Raw genomic sequence first — 16243 nt, 5'->3', positions numbered from 1 at the left:
TTCTTCATAAAGATATTTTCAAATTCTTATGCTTGCGGCCACCTCCCCTGTTTAAAAAGTTTGCGTTGTGTCGGATTAGATTATCGAGGACGTCTGACGATAACTTCGAAATATAGTAACTACCCAACCGGTCATAATATAAGTTCGACAACCAGTACTTGGTTGCAGGTTATTTGTCAGACTGCAATGACAGTGAACCTGTAACGAAACACTGGTTTCTCAAACTTATCCGGAACTGTAGGACTACCGACAACTTATTTACATTTTGAATACCTTTATTGCCGTTATCATACCGTCCGATATAACACATACTTGATATCCACATTGTCCAATCATTACTATACCAATAATGAGTGTTAATCAGAATTTACCACGAGCTTATGATAACTATGATACGCTTGTGGTAAATTATGATTTCACCGATGTGTATATTCAATACTGAAATACGTAGTTCTGCTACATAGAAAATATATAAGATTACGATTTTAACACTTAAAATCAAAGATAATGCGATATTATTAGTTATTATTGCATAGTATTATGGTAAATAACGATCAACAAAAAAAAAGAAAACTATGTACTTTAAGTTAATACAAAACTGCGATTATATTATAATTTTAATTTGTCACCACTGAATTTCTCCTCCTGTTTAACTCGTTTTATCCGCTAAAAATTTCAATTTTCTATTTGACTGCTTCCCCATGTTGATCTTTTTTAACGTGAGGAAAATATTCAAAAGAGGTTTCATTTGTTTCAGACGCAACTGGGTTACGTGACTTTTTCTCGTTAAAAGGGTTTAATTGATCGTTTATATAAAATGTATTATACATATATATTAAAATGTATGTAATTTTATGACTAATTTTATTTACTTTATTAATATCAACTAGCTAATGTATCTAGGTACATTTTCAAATTGATAGTATACACGCGAAATTGCAACTTCCTACACCAAAATCACTCTTCCCAAATATTTTAGAAATATCCTAAAGTAAAAATATTAAAATGAAAAATGTTTTGTTCCGTCATTGCTTATTATTATATTTATATTATTGTTAAGTTTCATTAAAATCCATTCAGTAGGTTTTCCCTGAAATAGTAACAAACATCCATTCATACACACTCATACAATTATTCCGCATTTATAGTATTAGTAAGATATTTTAAATTAAACAAAATCTGTAATAATTTTGTAAATGTCACCAGTTCATGATAAGTATAGAAAACAGAATATAATAAACGAACTTCAAGGTATAAACAATGATAAATTGTGAATAAAATAATAATGTATAGTACTAATACGATAATACTGCTATCGATATATCGATAATAAATATATGTATAATGTTTCATTAGTGTCTATTACAGATAGGTCAGCGTACAAACTGTGAGCGCATGAAGCGTGTGAATAACCACTGCGTAACCCCCTCCCTTGTTAATAGCTCGAACAAGCAGACCTTTCTCTGTTGACGGACAGTGACATAGTGACCGCGTGCCACTCGACTGCTAGGAGGTCTCAGAACATGCGGCACAACACAATTATAGTGCCAATAGTGATCGTAACATACCACCTTGCTTTCACGCTTACAATGACTACTTCGACGTCGCCGACGCCATTGATCTCACAGCGCCGCACCAAACCTGACCTAACTTTCGCGGAGAACGTTTACGTCAAACTATCAGATGCCTGTAAGTAAACACTCTTCATCTCTAAGCATCCAAATATGTATATTATTCTTGACAATGATAATTAAAAAGACTTTGTTTTTTCACAGGTAGGGCAATCATGGACCTGCGCTTTAACTCATTGACCGGTCAAGCCAATCTAATGAAAACAATGAAAATCATCCACTTGGATGGAAATACTGTTCGTTCCTTTACTATTGATACAGCTTTCGAGGCTTTGACTCAACCCAAAATTTTTGATATAACAAAACAGACAAAGATTATCATACATGGATACAAAGACAATTCACAATCAGTCGTGCCATTACAATTGGCGCAAGCCTACAATGAAAAGAAAATGTTCAACGTACTACTTGTTGATGCCGAGGAAATGTTGAATAAGTGGTATATTTTTTCTGTGTATAATTCCCGTCTGGTGGGCAAGAGACTAGCTAATCTTTTAGCCAATTTAGAACATTTTGGCGCTAACGCTGATGACTTCCACATACTAGGTATAAGTCTTGGAGCACACATTGCAGGCTGGACAGGAAAATACTTTAGGCTTTATAAATCTCGGAGTATAGGACGAATAACTGGATTAGATCCTGCCGGTCCTTGCTTTTCTTATGCTTTCAGTGATCAAAGATTGGATAAAATGGATGCTAGGTATGTGGATGTTATACATTCAAATAGATTAATACAAGGAGTTATTGAATCATTGGGGCATGCAGATTTTTACATTAATGGTGGGGGACCAAACCAACCAGGATGTTTTATGCCAACATGTAGCCATTTGAGAGCAGCACAAGTTTATACTGAAAGTATTAGAAATCCAAAATCATTTGTGGGTATACGATGTGAAAATTATAAACATTTTTTAGAAAATAGATGTGGAACAAATGAATATGCAGTATTGGGATATGGATCATCACTAGAAAATCGAGGCTTGTATTATTTAAGGACTTCAAGCTCATCTCCATACGGTCTCGGTATGGCGGGTACAGAGTCAACAGAACCAAGTGCCGACAGCTGGTTACGGACATTAAATATGTAATTTAAAAAGTGTTTAGTGTTGCCATACTTTACAAGTAATAAAAATATACTACATTCATTTATGTTGTATAACCATATCCAAATTGCCAATCTATACGTAACTCAACTTTATCAAGTGATTTATTTTTAAACATAAATAATGATTTATAACATTAGTCATTACAACATTTTTATATATATAAATATATAAAGTGTGAATACCAGTGTTATGAACAGTTGTTAACAATATTGTAATACAAATAATAGAGAGAGCAAAAAATATATTTTACAATTAGGTAGATTGCGTCACAGTTTCATAACTGATCTTGTAAACCGCGACGAATGTAAAGTGGCATTAAAGTCGCGGAACAGTGCAATTTGGCATAAATTCGTCACTTCATTAATAAATAAAGTCACTAGATCATATTTATTGCATTGGCATAAGATTCATTTCATCCTTATTTTACCTAATAAAATAGTCATAGTTTAGTAATACACCAAATCTGTGACTAATGACTAAGGTAAGTAAAAATATTATAAATCTTAGTGATTTACCTAATTTAACTAAGTTTCTTTCAGCAACTTTAGATATGGTAGATTAAAATAATATATTATAGTTTAATTTAAGACTATGTGATTATTGTGAGTCGTAAATAATCCATTATTTTGTTTCGTATAGTACTAATACGCCTACTGAAGTTAGACTAACCAGCGCAGTGTATTATTATTTTGTAGAACTTCGATATAATATTTTTAAGGGAAGTCAATAGTGACATATTAATTTATTTTACTTTATATCGATACTAGAATACTTTATTCCAAGTAAGACTGTTGACTAAAATTGAATCAAAATATTGCTTTACCTACAGTGTATGTACAAGTATTTTATATTTAAATTTATACATACTCTAACGTACGTACGTAAAGCAAAGCTCAATTCGGAAATCTATTTTTAGACGAATGCTATAATTATCATAACATAAAAACTATAAATATATAAAACTATAATTGAGGCTATCCATCTTCAAAGCCAGTTCTTTACATAGTATCTATATAATATAGGTAAACTGAGCGCAGAAGGCGTCTTCTGTTCACATGGGATACATCCGTCACTATTTCACTGTCACTATATCACTATATCATAATATTACAGTATATACTTAAACTTTTGCTTCCTTATAATATAATTCCAGCTAACCGATCAATAACGCTAGGTATCTTGACATTCAATTATAACGTGATATTATCATAATTATACGTCATCACTATATCTAAATACTAAAATAATATAGTTATTTCCCATAAATTACAATCTAAATTTACATATTTACTAATTATCATATTATAGTCTTTACTATAGGTAAAAAATGCTTATGCTTTTATTATATATACATATGTATATATAATAAATATAATAAGCATATGGATGCATAAGCATCCTTTTGCTGATTTATTATATGTATTATACATTGTCGGTAACATCAAATCAACAAATCTATTTCAATTTTCTTTATCACCAACTACTGAAGCTTGTTTGTCATTTTAATAAAGGTATACAACGCAATCGGAACCTTTCCTTAACGAGGGTGACATTTAAACAACTGGCTCATAACTCATAGCGCTTGTAAATATCTATTTCTATGTAACAAATACTTATTTATGTATATTAATACGCACACACGAACAGCCGTGTGCTGTGAATGGTTATTACACACGCCCACTTGAGTTTTATGAAATAAATATATAAGAACAAAACACAAGCACTAAACAGTATAGTCAATAACTTTGTTTAAAAACAATTAAAATTATAATCAGAAATCCTTTGTATTACGGTTAATACTAACTACATAATTCTAAGCTTCAAGTATAAACAATTTCTCAGTTGAGTTCATGTTCCAATTTAACCTCCCTTTCAAAAATGAATTTATAACTTAATAAAGATATTAACATTCACTTTATATATAATTTCTTTAAGTAAAGTATTTTAAGAATAAGCCATAAATCAGACTAAGTGTAGATATAATGGTGATATACAGTGCACAGGCTTAGATGCCTGTGCACTGTTTGGTATAGAGACAACGCATCCACCTTGTAGATATCTGGCTGGATTGCCAAATTCTGAAAGTCAAACATTTTTAGTCCTTTCCATTAACAACATCCAAGCATACGCAAGTCTCTACAGCAGTCAACCTACTTTTTTGAATGGAATATAATGGGATTTTGAAAAGATATTTACGGAAGCTTTAAACAAAGAAATTTACACTTAGGTATATCTATCTGTGGTTTAAGTATGTGTCTTAATTTATTTAGGCCGACTAGTAAAACATTAAAATACTCTACTATATTTATCTCTAATACGTATGGCCCGGAGCGAAATAAGCTTTTTAAGTTTTATAGAGCTACAGTTTTCATCGGTTATATAGTTATTGAACTGTGGTGACTTTTTCAACATTAAGTCACCAGAAGAATCGTGTGACCTTTGCCAACCCTGAGAAAACCTTTTTATGTCCTTTTTACAGAAATACCGTCACAGGCTCCTTTATGGTAAACATACAAAATTTTTATTTCATATTTAAAACGTTATTGTTATACGGTGTCGTTAATAAACAAATACATGTATGAGTAAGTTAGCACAAGGTATTTTGTCTAAGTGACGCTAATTACACGATTCTAGAAAAAATAGGTATACGCTACATCTCATATTTACTTATATAAAATATTATAGCCAAGGTGCTAATAAAAATAATTGATAATTAAATGACGTGCTCAAAAAAGCGCTAAAATAATGCTTTAATGTAGGAGAAATTAGGAAATGTGTATCAATAATAATATCAAAAATAATCCAAAAGAGGGCCCAAAGTCAATAGAAAATGTTATATCATATAAACTTAATAATTGCAACATAGATGTTCTTAAATTGACAGGTCCATTTCAGCTGCGAGTAGTAAATAAGTGAGTGATATCTCAAGGGGATGGTTAAAGTAGTAGAGGAACTTAATCGCAGCACAAGAAAGTCGAGACATTAAACGGAGTTTTGTTGTACCGTAACCTCACCCGCTCACCCACTACAACACCATATCGTAAACATCTTCCTTCGTGGACACCACTGCGTTGTTTTAATCTGATAAATATTATATAGGCGTCACATTAACGCTTACTTTGTCATCTTTATTTCATTCACAGGTTAATAATATATCCTTAATATCTCACTATTTAAATTAAGCCATTAAGCAAATTATTTAGTAAGTCATGTATCAGTTTGATGGCCGAGAATTAACAGTGAATATACAGGATACGGAGGTATAACACATATTAATCGTAAAGAATGGCAACTCATAGCTGTTACCACGAGCGTGACGTTTCAAAATATTGCCGATAGGGCAAGACAGGCAGCCAGCTTGTTTGCTATTCCAGTTACAACTGTATTGTTCACCTAATTTGTTATTATTATACATGTATTATAAACTGGCACAAGTATGCCTACCGCAAAATAGTAAGTACAGAACCGCACGTCACCCACATGCGAATGTATTATAAGTGAATTCTTATAATCTTCATGTTTGCCCAAGGGATAAGTTGACAAAGTCTTATAGTAATGTGAAACGCCGAATAAAAAATACTGGTTTAAATTTATGAATAATATGAAAATGTAATCGGTGTAGTAATTTAGTCATTAGTAATTTATAGTAATTTATATCATATACAAAGCTTTTATTATAGAAAGACATACTTAAAGTAGAAACAGATCTTATTTCAGATACTTGTGAACCAAACTGCGAACCAATTTGTTGTTAAACACCTAATATGGTATTGATATTTGTTGATAAGTGAATGCAATCATTCACTTATTGACTATTAATAACGAAAAATAAAAATATTGGGGATAACCATGAATATTCATAGCATTGCCATGTTATCATTTGGTTGTAGCGATGCGTTGTACGAGGAAACAATCAGCCCTTTTGTACCCAATTACAGAGTATTCTTTAGCAATGTATACAATGTACAGTTTTTTTTTTGTTTTTCTACGGAAGAGCACCATTATGATCCATTGTTACAAAGTACAGAAGTGGCGGAAAAATATACCTATCTTACAAGGAACGGGGTACTTGCGACACTTTTAGCTTTTCGCGGTTGTCACAAATCTTTCACGTGGGTTCATCGTATGTACGATGAACCCACGTGAAAGATTTGTTAGAAGATAGGTAGATAGATAAAAATAGTATTTACGATAATAACACACACATACACAAGGCACACACATAACTTTTCAAACTACATTATTTAGATAATAAATTATCATCATCAACTTTGTTATGAACCTCAGCATTAACAAATAAAATAATATAACAAATATTTTGTATCGTAAACGTCATCATATTATTATTATATATGAAACATGACTACAAAGCGCCCAGATACATCAATCAAACATCAACTCTAAAAGCATTAAGTAGATATTATATAATACAAGCAAAGTGTACAACAGTGGGCATTATTACTTAAGGAGAATGAAAATTATGACTACTAGTTGTAATATGACAACTTATGAATAATGTAAAAGTATAATAAACATGTGCACGTGAATAAACATTAAAATTGCATTTTAATATCGAAACGGACTGTAATTTTCATCACGCAATGGCCTGCAGAATTTTGTAAACATTGAATCGATTAAACACCAATTCCACTTTTGATCGCAAATATATTAATTTTCAATGGATTTGTAGTTTTCAAAGTTGAACTATGTATACTTATGCAGTGGTATGAAAGTAAAGCCACTTTTTATTATATATATAGAATACATAACACATTTTTAGATACATACAGTACTTCTTCGACGTAATAAAATAAATTGTACCGCGTAAAACATATCAATATTATTACCCGATGTAGATAATCAAAATACGTAAAGTCTCGTAAATAAAATAGTACCTATTTTAAATTAGAGTATTATCATTACTAGTTTTGAAAATGTTCAGTTTAATCTAATCCATTTTAGTAAGTTTAAATAGTAATAAATATTTCAGTTATAAAATAACAAAGGATGCATTATATATATAATATAAATAGGTACAATAACTAAAAATCTAATAGTTATCGTCATTTTCAATTATAATATCAGCTTTACTTACGTTTACGTCTACGGATCTGCCTCACCAATTTGGGATTTCACAGGACCCCTTATTCATGATAGGACTCATAATGCTGCGCGTAACACCCCCAAATGACGTGCTCATGAATAAAAGATACTGCCAAGTCCAAAATTAGTAAACGAGAGTAAATCCGATTATATGATTGTAATGAGAAGTATCCATATATAGATTAAAGAAACTACGTATGTGATTTTTAAAAACATATGGTTAGAGTTTTTGCGTATTACACATAGATGTATTGCGAAAGAATAAATAGAAAGAATAATGCTATGAAGCATTTAAACATCTACCTTTATAGTTTAACAGTCTACCTAAACTAAAAAGAAATAGAGAAGATTTCTGATAAATTATTTGACAACAGGAGTTTCAGGATGTAGAATTATACTTTTAAAAAGTTATTGAAAATTTAGAAACACGTAAATTAATAAAATATCGCCTCTGTGCAAAAATTCGTGTTTGTGTTTCTAAAAAAGAATCATGGTGACAGCGGTGGGATACGTACCCACGCCTCCGAAGAGACTGGTGTCTCAAACCAGTCAAAGTGTGTTCTTTTTTATCCCCCATTCATTGTCCAGTATTTGACAACCTGTCAATTCTCGTAACACATTATCATACTATCATCAATTACCAAAAGACATAAAAAATATGATTTAAATTATCTTATTTGTTTGTACTTTTTAATGTCTCTGTTTTCTGTTCTTAAAATAAATATTGTGGTAGACAGAAATTACAAAGACTATGATTCTACATAAAAGTTTTGAAAACCCCTCTATGTTATAGTCTATGTTGTACAACTCTACAGCACTAAAGATAGGTGCACTGTAGATAGATATTCCAAAATAGGTGGTAAAGACAGTTCTACGCAAATACTATAATACTAGCGCTCGTATTTACGTAAAATTGTGTTGTTATTTTATTTATAGTACGAGTAGGTTAGAACACTCAAGTTACAATAGAATAAAATGTGTAAACCTGTTTATCATTTTCTAACAACATAGTAATTTTGCTAGTATAGTATTTTGTCATGTGTAATATAGGTAACGAATAACATAAGAATTAGAAGACGGAATTATTCTAGAAAATTCGAGGAAATTAGCTACATAGGAAAAAGCTTAATAACAAATTAGTCTATCCTGAAAAATTGTATGAATAAATAGTAAAATGGTATATTCCTATGCTCGTATCGACTATGGCTAAACCTATTTTATTCACTATGAACAAATTAAGGCAATAGGGTTGGTTAGGCCATCTAAAAAAAATTAGGACGATTTTTGTTTAACCTACATAATCGATTCAATCACAATAATGTTCAAAGTAACATGCTGATGAGTGTGGAGATGAAAATTATTTTGGTTGACCGGCGCCTGGCACCGTTTCAATCGGAGCGCGCGCCGCGCACCGTTCGTCTTGGATACAGCATCTCGGTGTGTCTCTATCACCTCGCCTACGTATTCGATCTCAGCCCGACCCCTCTCGGCATACTTATAACACTCGAAATATAATCATTGCGAAATATTCAACAGTGGAAAGTATTTTATATTCTCCATAGTAACTCGCTTTTATTCTGTTGACGTTTTTGGTTCACGTTACGCAAGTCTATTGAGAACATTATTATTCATAATTAATTTGCACTGACTATAATACTTATGACCTATCGTCTTAAATGTTAATTATAATAACAGTACCAGGAGTGCTGTACCACTTATACGTCAAAGGTGTTAATATTGAAGATTTCCAGTAGATTCTTTGTTATTTTGGATTTGTGATCAATCCACATTATTTTAAAAATCATCATTATCATTTTGCTGTAGATAAATATTTAATCTCTTGATCATCGCAGAATATAGATCTTTCCCATATTTTAGAAATATTTATAACCATGGAGTTTATTTGAAGGACGTGGCAATTATATCGTGGGGTGACATGTCAGCTGCAGGTTTTTATGCCACGGGCCTGGACTATCCATTTCATTTATTTTTTTATATGTTAAGTCAGTTTTTTTGTATGTTAAGCCCCTGGAAAAGTTATTGGAATGGAACCATTGAAGTGTTCTATTTCGTATTATACTATTTCTGTTAGACCTTAATGTTAAGTAAATATAATTTCGGCTTAATGAACAATTCCAGCCTCAGCGACTACTTTGCTAGACTTTAGAAGAAATCCATCGGTATTCTAATGAATGTTGTGACCCAGATTGATGGTGAATGTGCGAAAACAAATATCGCATGTTATATAGGGTCTAAATGATTGTAATGGTAAGTTACAGATAAGAAAATATATGCTGTATATATCACAAGTACACGCCTACATGTTTTGACGGGTTGAAATATTAAAAAATAATTTAACTTTAAACTTCCTTCTTCTTATTCTCTATAATTTTTATGAAAATAAATATATTTATAAAAATAATATAGCCAGATTAAAAATGGACATAAAATATACATTAAAAATTCACTAAAAATATCGATACATTACATGTTAACATTATATCTATATTTTTTTAATAATATAAGATTTAGGGACAATTTATACGAAGATTAATATATCAAAATCCATTCAGAGGTTTAATTAATAAAAGAAAGCCAATGATTCAACATAAGAAATATTAACTTGGCTATTAGGAATAAAGTGGTCAGCTGGAATGGCAGCGGTCAACTGCGTAAAATAGCAACAGGCTGTTGATTAAATCGCCCGTACAATAGTGTCCTGTGTGCGGAATACTAATACGGATTTAAGCTGTAAATACCGATACATAGGCATAAATGTGTTTATGTTACCAACGGAATAGTATCCACTCATATTTACTATATATACTTATTTATCGTCTATTACCAGGTCTAGTGTACAGCATATGATTCACATACTATTAAGAAGATAAATATTTAACAGTATCTAAAAGCAACCTTATTGACAGATGTTGATCAACCAAAAACACTAAATAATGGAGTCTGAGGAAAATCCATACATTAATAGAATACCTGAGTAAGTTTAAAATACCACCATTTTTTCATTGTCCACCTCCAAATTGTTTTAGGTGTACCTTTTGTATAATGTCCCTCATTTGGAAACAGAAGAGAACAAGAATATAAATTTGCATGAAAATTATGTTTTGCCTTTAGACACTGTGAACAGAAACAAAACAGAAAACTTCATCTCTACAAAAAAGACAGAACTACCTCTGTCATGTTTATAGAGATGAAAGAATAGTCTTTTCGCTTCAATCCATTAACGTCAGTTAATAACAATGCCGACGAGAAAATTGTTTCATAATAAAACAATTAAACTTATATAAAAGTAAACTATGAATAACAATATAATATGAATAATTAAAAAAATATCAGATTCTGTAATGTATAATATTTAGTGTGAATACACATGTTTAGGACCAATACATATTCACGTGACAAACAATATAAACTGTAATAAAGGTAGTACTGAAAATAATTACTTATGTTTGGACGTCTTTCTTTCATCTTTCAACTTCATAGGCTACGGTAACCATTTACCATCAGATGGGCCGTATGCTTGTTTGCCACCTACGTGGTATAAAAAAAAAGTCTGCTACTCTTGCTCAAATAGCAAAAATTTTAATGAAATACTGTTAGATATTAAATAAAAAAAGTTTGTAGTCAAGATATTTCTATTTTAATTCAATTGAACAAATTCACGGTTTAAACTATATCAACATCGTATTTAAATCCTACGTGCCTATGCAGCGTTATAATGTAAATTGCAAACTAAGTACCGTATAAAGTTCTATCAGAGTTACAAATGCAAATTAAGCTCCTGATGTGTTAAATTGGCCGCACGTGTTAGAAAATGTATGTCATAGAACATTAATAATAATAATATTGTACCTATAATTTGAATAAACGAGTATTTCTGTAAAAAGAGCATGTTTAGCTGATTCCGTCATACTCGTGTACGGTTGCATGATACTGGCGTACTCGTCTCTCGTCTCGTTATTAGGACTACTTTAGTTGTATTTTATTATTTATTGCAATAGTTGTTATTGAAGACACTTTTCATACTGAGAGTTATGGTCTATTATTCTTAGTTTAAAAAGCCGTCTGTGTGTGGCTGTGATAAAATAATAAAATATACACAATAAAAATTAACAATTAACTTTATTCGTATAAAAATAATTTTGATTCTATTCTGGGCACACTGTTTACGTTCGCATTATTGCACACTGCATGCTTTAGTCACAAAAGTTGGCTTACACCTAGACTTTTTTCAAGTGTTTACAAGAAAAGGTATTCCGACGAATACTTTAAAATTCCTTTAGAACTAACTTTACAAAGCTATTTAGATATTCACTCAATTGTTTTGTGTACTGCTGCCATTTTCTTTTATTTCCAGTAACTACAGTTGAAAATAATAGTTAAAGTTACAAGTTTTTATTGCATCATCTTGAAACATCTTGGTACAAGTTATAGAGTATTGTATGCTATAGAAAAATACATGTTTTGTATATGACTTGGAAAATCGAGCAGGTTACGGATCCACATGATGGTACCCTGCGTCACATAAATAGCACATAACACATTCCTCGCAATGTATGAACATTTTTATTCATAAATATGATTGTTTGCATCTGTCAGAAGGTTTTCTAAAACAATTATCTAAGTATTTATATCAGTTGTCTAGTGCCCATAACACAAAATGTGCTAAGCTTGCAACTACATTGCGTTCTGTGAATATTCCATGTGTATTATATTATTATTTTTGTATTTATTCACCAAATATTTATAACACTAGCATAACTACAAATAATATATTCTAAATATTCACTTCTTCTAATTTATTTCGTAAATATATACATAAATTACGGATAAATATGATCTAGATCATTATTATATTATATACTAGCGGCCCGTCCGGCTTCGCAAGTTTTTTATATATTTTTTTATTTATAGTTTGGTTTGTTTTTTTTTTCATATTTTGATTTTTTTGAGGTATTAGGTGTATATATTCAACTTACCTTTTTATATCTTAAAGTCTCAGTGTACGCTACGTTGGCAGTGGAATTTGTAGATGTCATCAGTATATAATGATTTTCTGTAAGAGTTTCGATGTCGACTCTATATGTGGCGATTGTGTCTAGAAGAATTTCTAGACTGTTAACAGTTTGAGCCAGTTCATTGTCCAACAATACTTGGGAGCTATTTGCAATTGTCCTGCCGGGCCGGTGATAATTGTTGCTACATTTGAATTCTCCTTCAACTCCTTAGTAAGCAACCTCGTCCTATTGCACATGTTCGGTGGGCTTAAATTTTTCAAAAGCATGATTGTAATTCCGATTTTTAACGTCAATTCGTGTGGTGGCAGTCCAGAAGGAATTACTGAAGTTAAGAATTCCGGTGAATAACTCTTCGATATTAAGCGTCTTCGATATTAGCCACGGTGTCGGTTGATTTGTAATTTTTTGTTTATTTCGTTGACAGTATCATTCCTAGGTGACACAATTACCCTAGAATATAACCAATGAAAGCCTTTTTCGAGCAAATTCTCGAGATCAAGGTAAACGGCATCTATCAAAATTTCTAAGTTATGGACCATTTGACCTAAGGACTTATCTAGAAAGATATCACAATTTTTGTTTAAAGTAAGAGTGAGGAGTGGGAAAGTTCTTTCCTCAAATTTGAGCAGTTGTTGTGGGAAATCACTATCTGTAATTCCGTGAAGATTAGTTCTCATATTCATCCGTAATTTTAAACTTTCAATTAAAGATCATAAAAGAGATAATTTCAAGCATGCTGTTATGATATCGCGTACCTACGGTAATGATAGGGAGAGTCTGTTGGAAATCTCCAGCAAATACAAAAGTAATTCCGCCCATGAGAGCAGAGGTATTTCTAAGATCTTTTAAGGTATCCACGGCCTCTATATGTGCTCTATAGCACATGGTGCATTCATTCCACAAAGGCCTCTTGTAGTAATTTACCATCAATATAATGTTTTGTAGTAATTCATCACCAAATTTTTTTTCCATGGCATGGAAATAAAATTTGAGAGGTGCAACAATTCCTGACGAAGTAATTGCTATCGCTATTTTCCCTGATTATCTTAGCAAGTATCCCCTCCCAAACACCAATGACGCCCCTACATATGTAGCTACATTACATATATTTGGTTTATAGTTAACCGAGCGCGGTTTTTGTTCTACTACTTACATTTTTAAATAAGTGATATCTTTCGAATGGAATGTCCAAATTGAATAATTCTAAAAGTTATATAAAGATACTGAACCAGTCGTGAATATGAACTAATTTATTTTGATAAGGATTAATAGCAAGATACAAATAAAGGGCTTATTCTAGCGGCGGCATTTTAATTAAATTTATAAATTAAAAGAACACTTATTGTGACATAATAGTTGGACATATGCCGTCGTGACACATTTTGTAGATAATTAATTTGTTCTACAAAGTCGTTGTACATCATTTTGTTCTGTCATCAATACTTTTTGCAGTGCACGCAGTGTTAGGTATTTTTTATGTAATATTTTTACACCTTGGGTTACATTATTAGAGTTTAAGTAAGGATCCCTAATTTTTTTTGGAAATATAATGTAGTCTATGTTACTTAGGGATAGTGTAGCTTCCTAATGGTGAAAGAAGTTTTCAAATCGGTTCAGTAGTTTCGGAGCCTATTCAATACAAACATACACACAAAAATACAAATCTTTCCTCTTTACAATATTAGTATAGACATAACATTTCTTGTACAATGTACAAATTAAATGTAATTAATTAACTTTAGGTTGCTTTCTTAAAACAATTTCTTCGAAAGGAAATAAATTATAAATTTGGCTATTTAATTTAAATACGGTACAAAATTATACCATAGCCGGTTAGCCGGCTACGGTATAATTTTGTACCGTACCGACCCACGTTCGCTATTACGTAATTCTTACATTACCATTTGTCATTCACGTAAACTACATCTAGTAATGTAAAAAATCCTATTTTCCTATGATACGTGTAAATAACTAATCATAAGTTATATCTCATCTATATGAATTCTACGAAATCGTGTCTTTGTACTTATTTAATTTCCAGGAATAACTAAATACCCATGTATTATTATAATAATGCGACAAAAAATATTCGTAAACATCGAGTTTTGTTTTTGTCAACAGACCTATAAATCAGATCTATAAATAACTGCACTGGTAGTGCTAAAGATAACTGCGCACGTAACATTTATAATGAGAATTTGAAAAAGAAACCATTTTATTTTCTTTTATTTTGATCTATAAATACGAATCTCTAAGCGGAGCTAATGTAATGTTTTGCTGTTTTGCCAAAAACATTCCATGGAACATATCGAATAGTTATATGGTTTTACAAGCTAAGCGAATATGTGGCAATAAATAATAATACTTATATGTGTGTTTAAATTTGGAGCTAACATGTATTCGCTGCGCCGGCGCACTGTGGGCAGTGAGAGTCCGCGATTGACTCGCGACGCCCGCCCGCCGCTGCCGCCCCAACTCCCGCGCCGCGCCCACATTACAAGCGCATTATCTAAATGTACGTGCATTTCATTAAATTATAATTGCTTCCCTACAGTGAATATGTAACGAATTCTAAACTTACTCATTTAGAGACAACAATAATTAATAAATATAGCTATAACATATTACAGGATATGTATACCAGTGGAGTGCTCATAAATACAAACTCCTATTATTGGATTAAATATCGATAAAAAGAAATAATGAATGCAAAAGTGATATTACCAATAAAGTCAATAGTGTTTTATTAAGTATCTAGTGGTATTGGAGCATGTATGAATAATTTGAAATATAATATTTATCTACCTATGTAAAAAAGCTTAAATACGTAGCCTTAGTATACGTATCCTAATTATAATTGACTATTGTATTATAAAAATTCTTAATTAAAGGAGGATATTCTTTAAAGTGTGCGGGTTATACCAGCCTCGTCTATACGTCTGCAGCCAACCATAATATTTGTTAAGATCATTCCAGAATAAAATTATAATATATTTAATATATATATCCGTGACATATGACGTAATAAATCTAATTTGTTTCTATATTTTGGTCATGTCTTGCAAAATATTTAAAGTAAATGTGAAATTACAAAACAAACCTTATTTATATATTCTTTATTTTATTTGTAATTATTTATTGTACTGTAATAGAACTTAATATAAAAGGATGCAACGATCTTAATATATAAATTTAGTACTCTAGTAAAAAATTATCTCATAGTAAATTGTCCTATGCTATTTTAATTTAATTTTAATTATTATATTTTTATAGCCTCTTTTTTTATTTTTTAACATTAAAGATATTATACAGTATGTGAACAACAGGTATTGTATCTGTACCAATTATGTTATACTTAAAAAGGAAT

At 31.1% G+C, this 16243-nt stretch overlaps 2 protein-coding genes across 2 annotated transcripts in view; both read left to right on the top strand.

Moving 5' to 3' along the window:
- Positions 1-1523: 1523 nt before the first annotated feature.
- LOC131850974 (phospholipase A1) lies at positions 1524-2719 on the top strand. The gene is made up of 2 exons (XM_059201393.1): positions 1524-1689; positions 1776-2719. The coding sequence occupies exons 1-2, from the start codon at positions 1524-1526 to the stop codon at positions 2717-2719; spliced, it is 1110 nt and encodes a 369-aa protein (XP_059057376.1).
- A 12584-nt stretch (positions 2720-15303) lies between these two features.
- Positions 15304-16243, top strand: part of LOC131850892 (D-beta-hydroxybutyrate dehydrogenase, mitochondrial) — a 32543-nt gene continuing 31603 nt past the window's right edge. Inside the window, exon 1 of the mRNA XM_059201277.1 lies at positions 15304-15391. The gene's annotated coding sequence lies outside the window, so the exon portion shown is untranslated. The remainder of the gene's footprint in view (positions 15392-16243) is intronic.

This window comes from Achroia grisella, unplaced genomic scaffold (assembly GCF_030625045.1).
Source record: "Achroia grisella isolate CSIRO2021 unplaced genomic scaffold, CSIRO_AGI_Agris_v1 utg780, whole genome shotgun sequence".
Classification (NCBI taxonomy): domain Eukaryota; kingdom Metazoa; phylum Arthropoda; class Insecta; order Lepidoptera; family Pyralidae; genus Achroia; species Achroia grisella.
The sequence above is the reverse complement of the archived record's forward strand: the minus strand, read 5'-3'. Positions and strand labels throughout refer to the sequence as shown.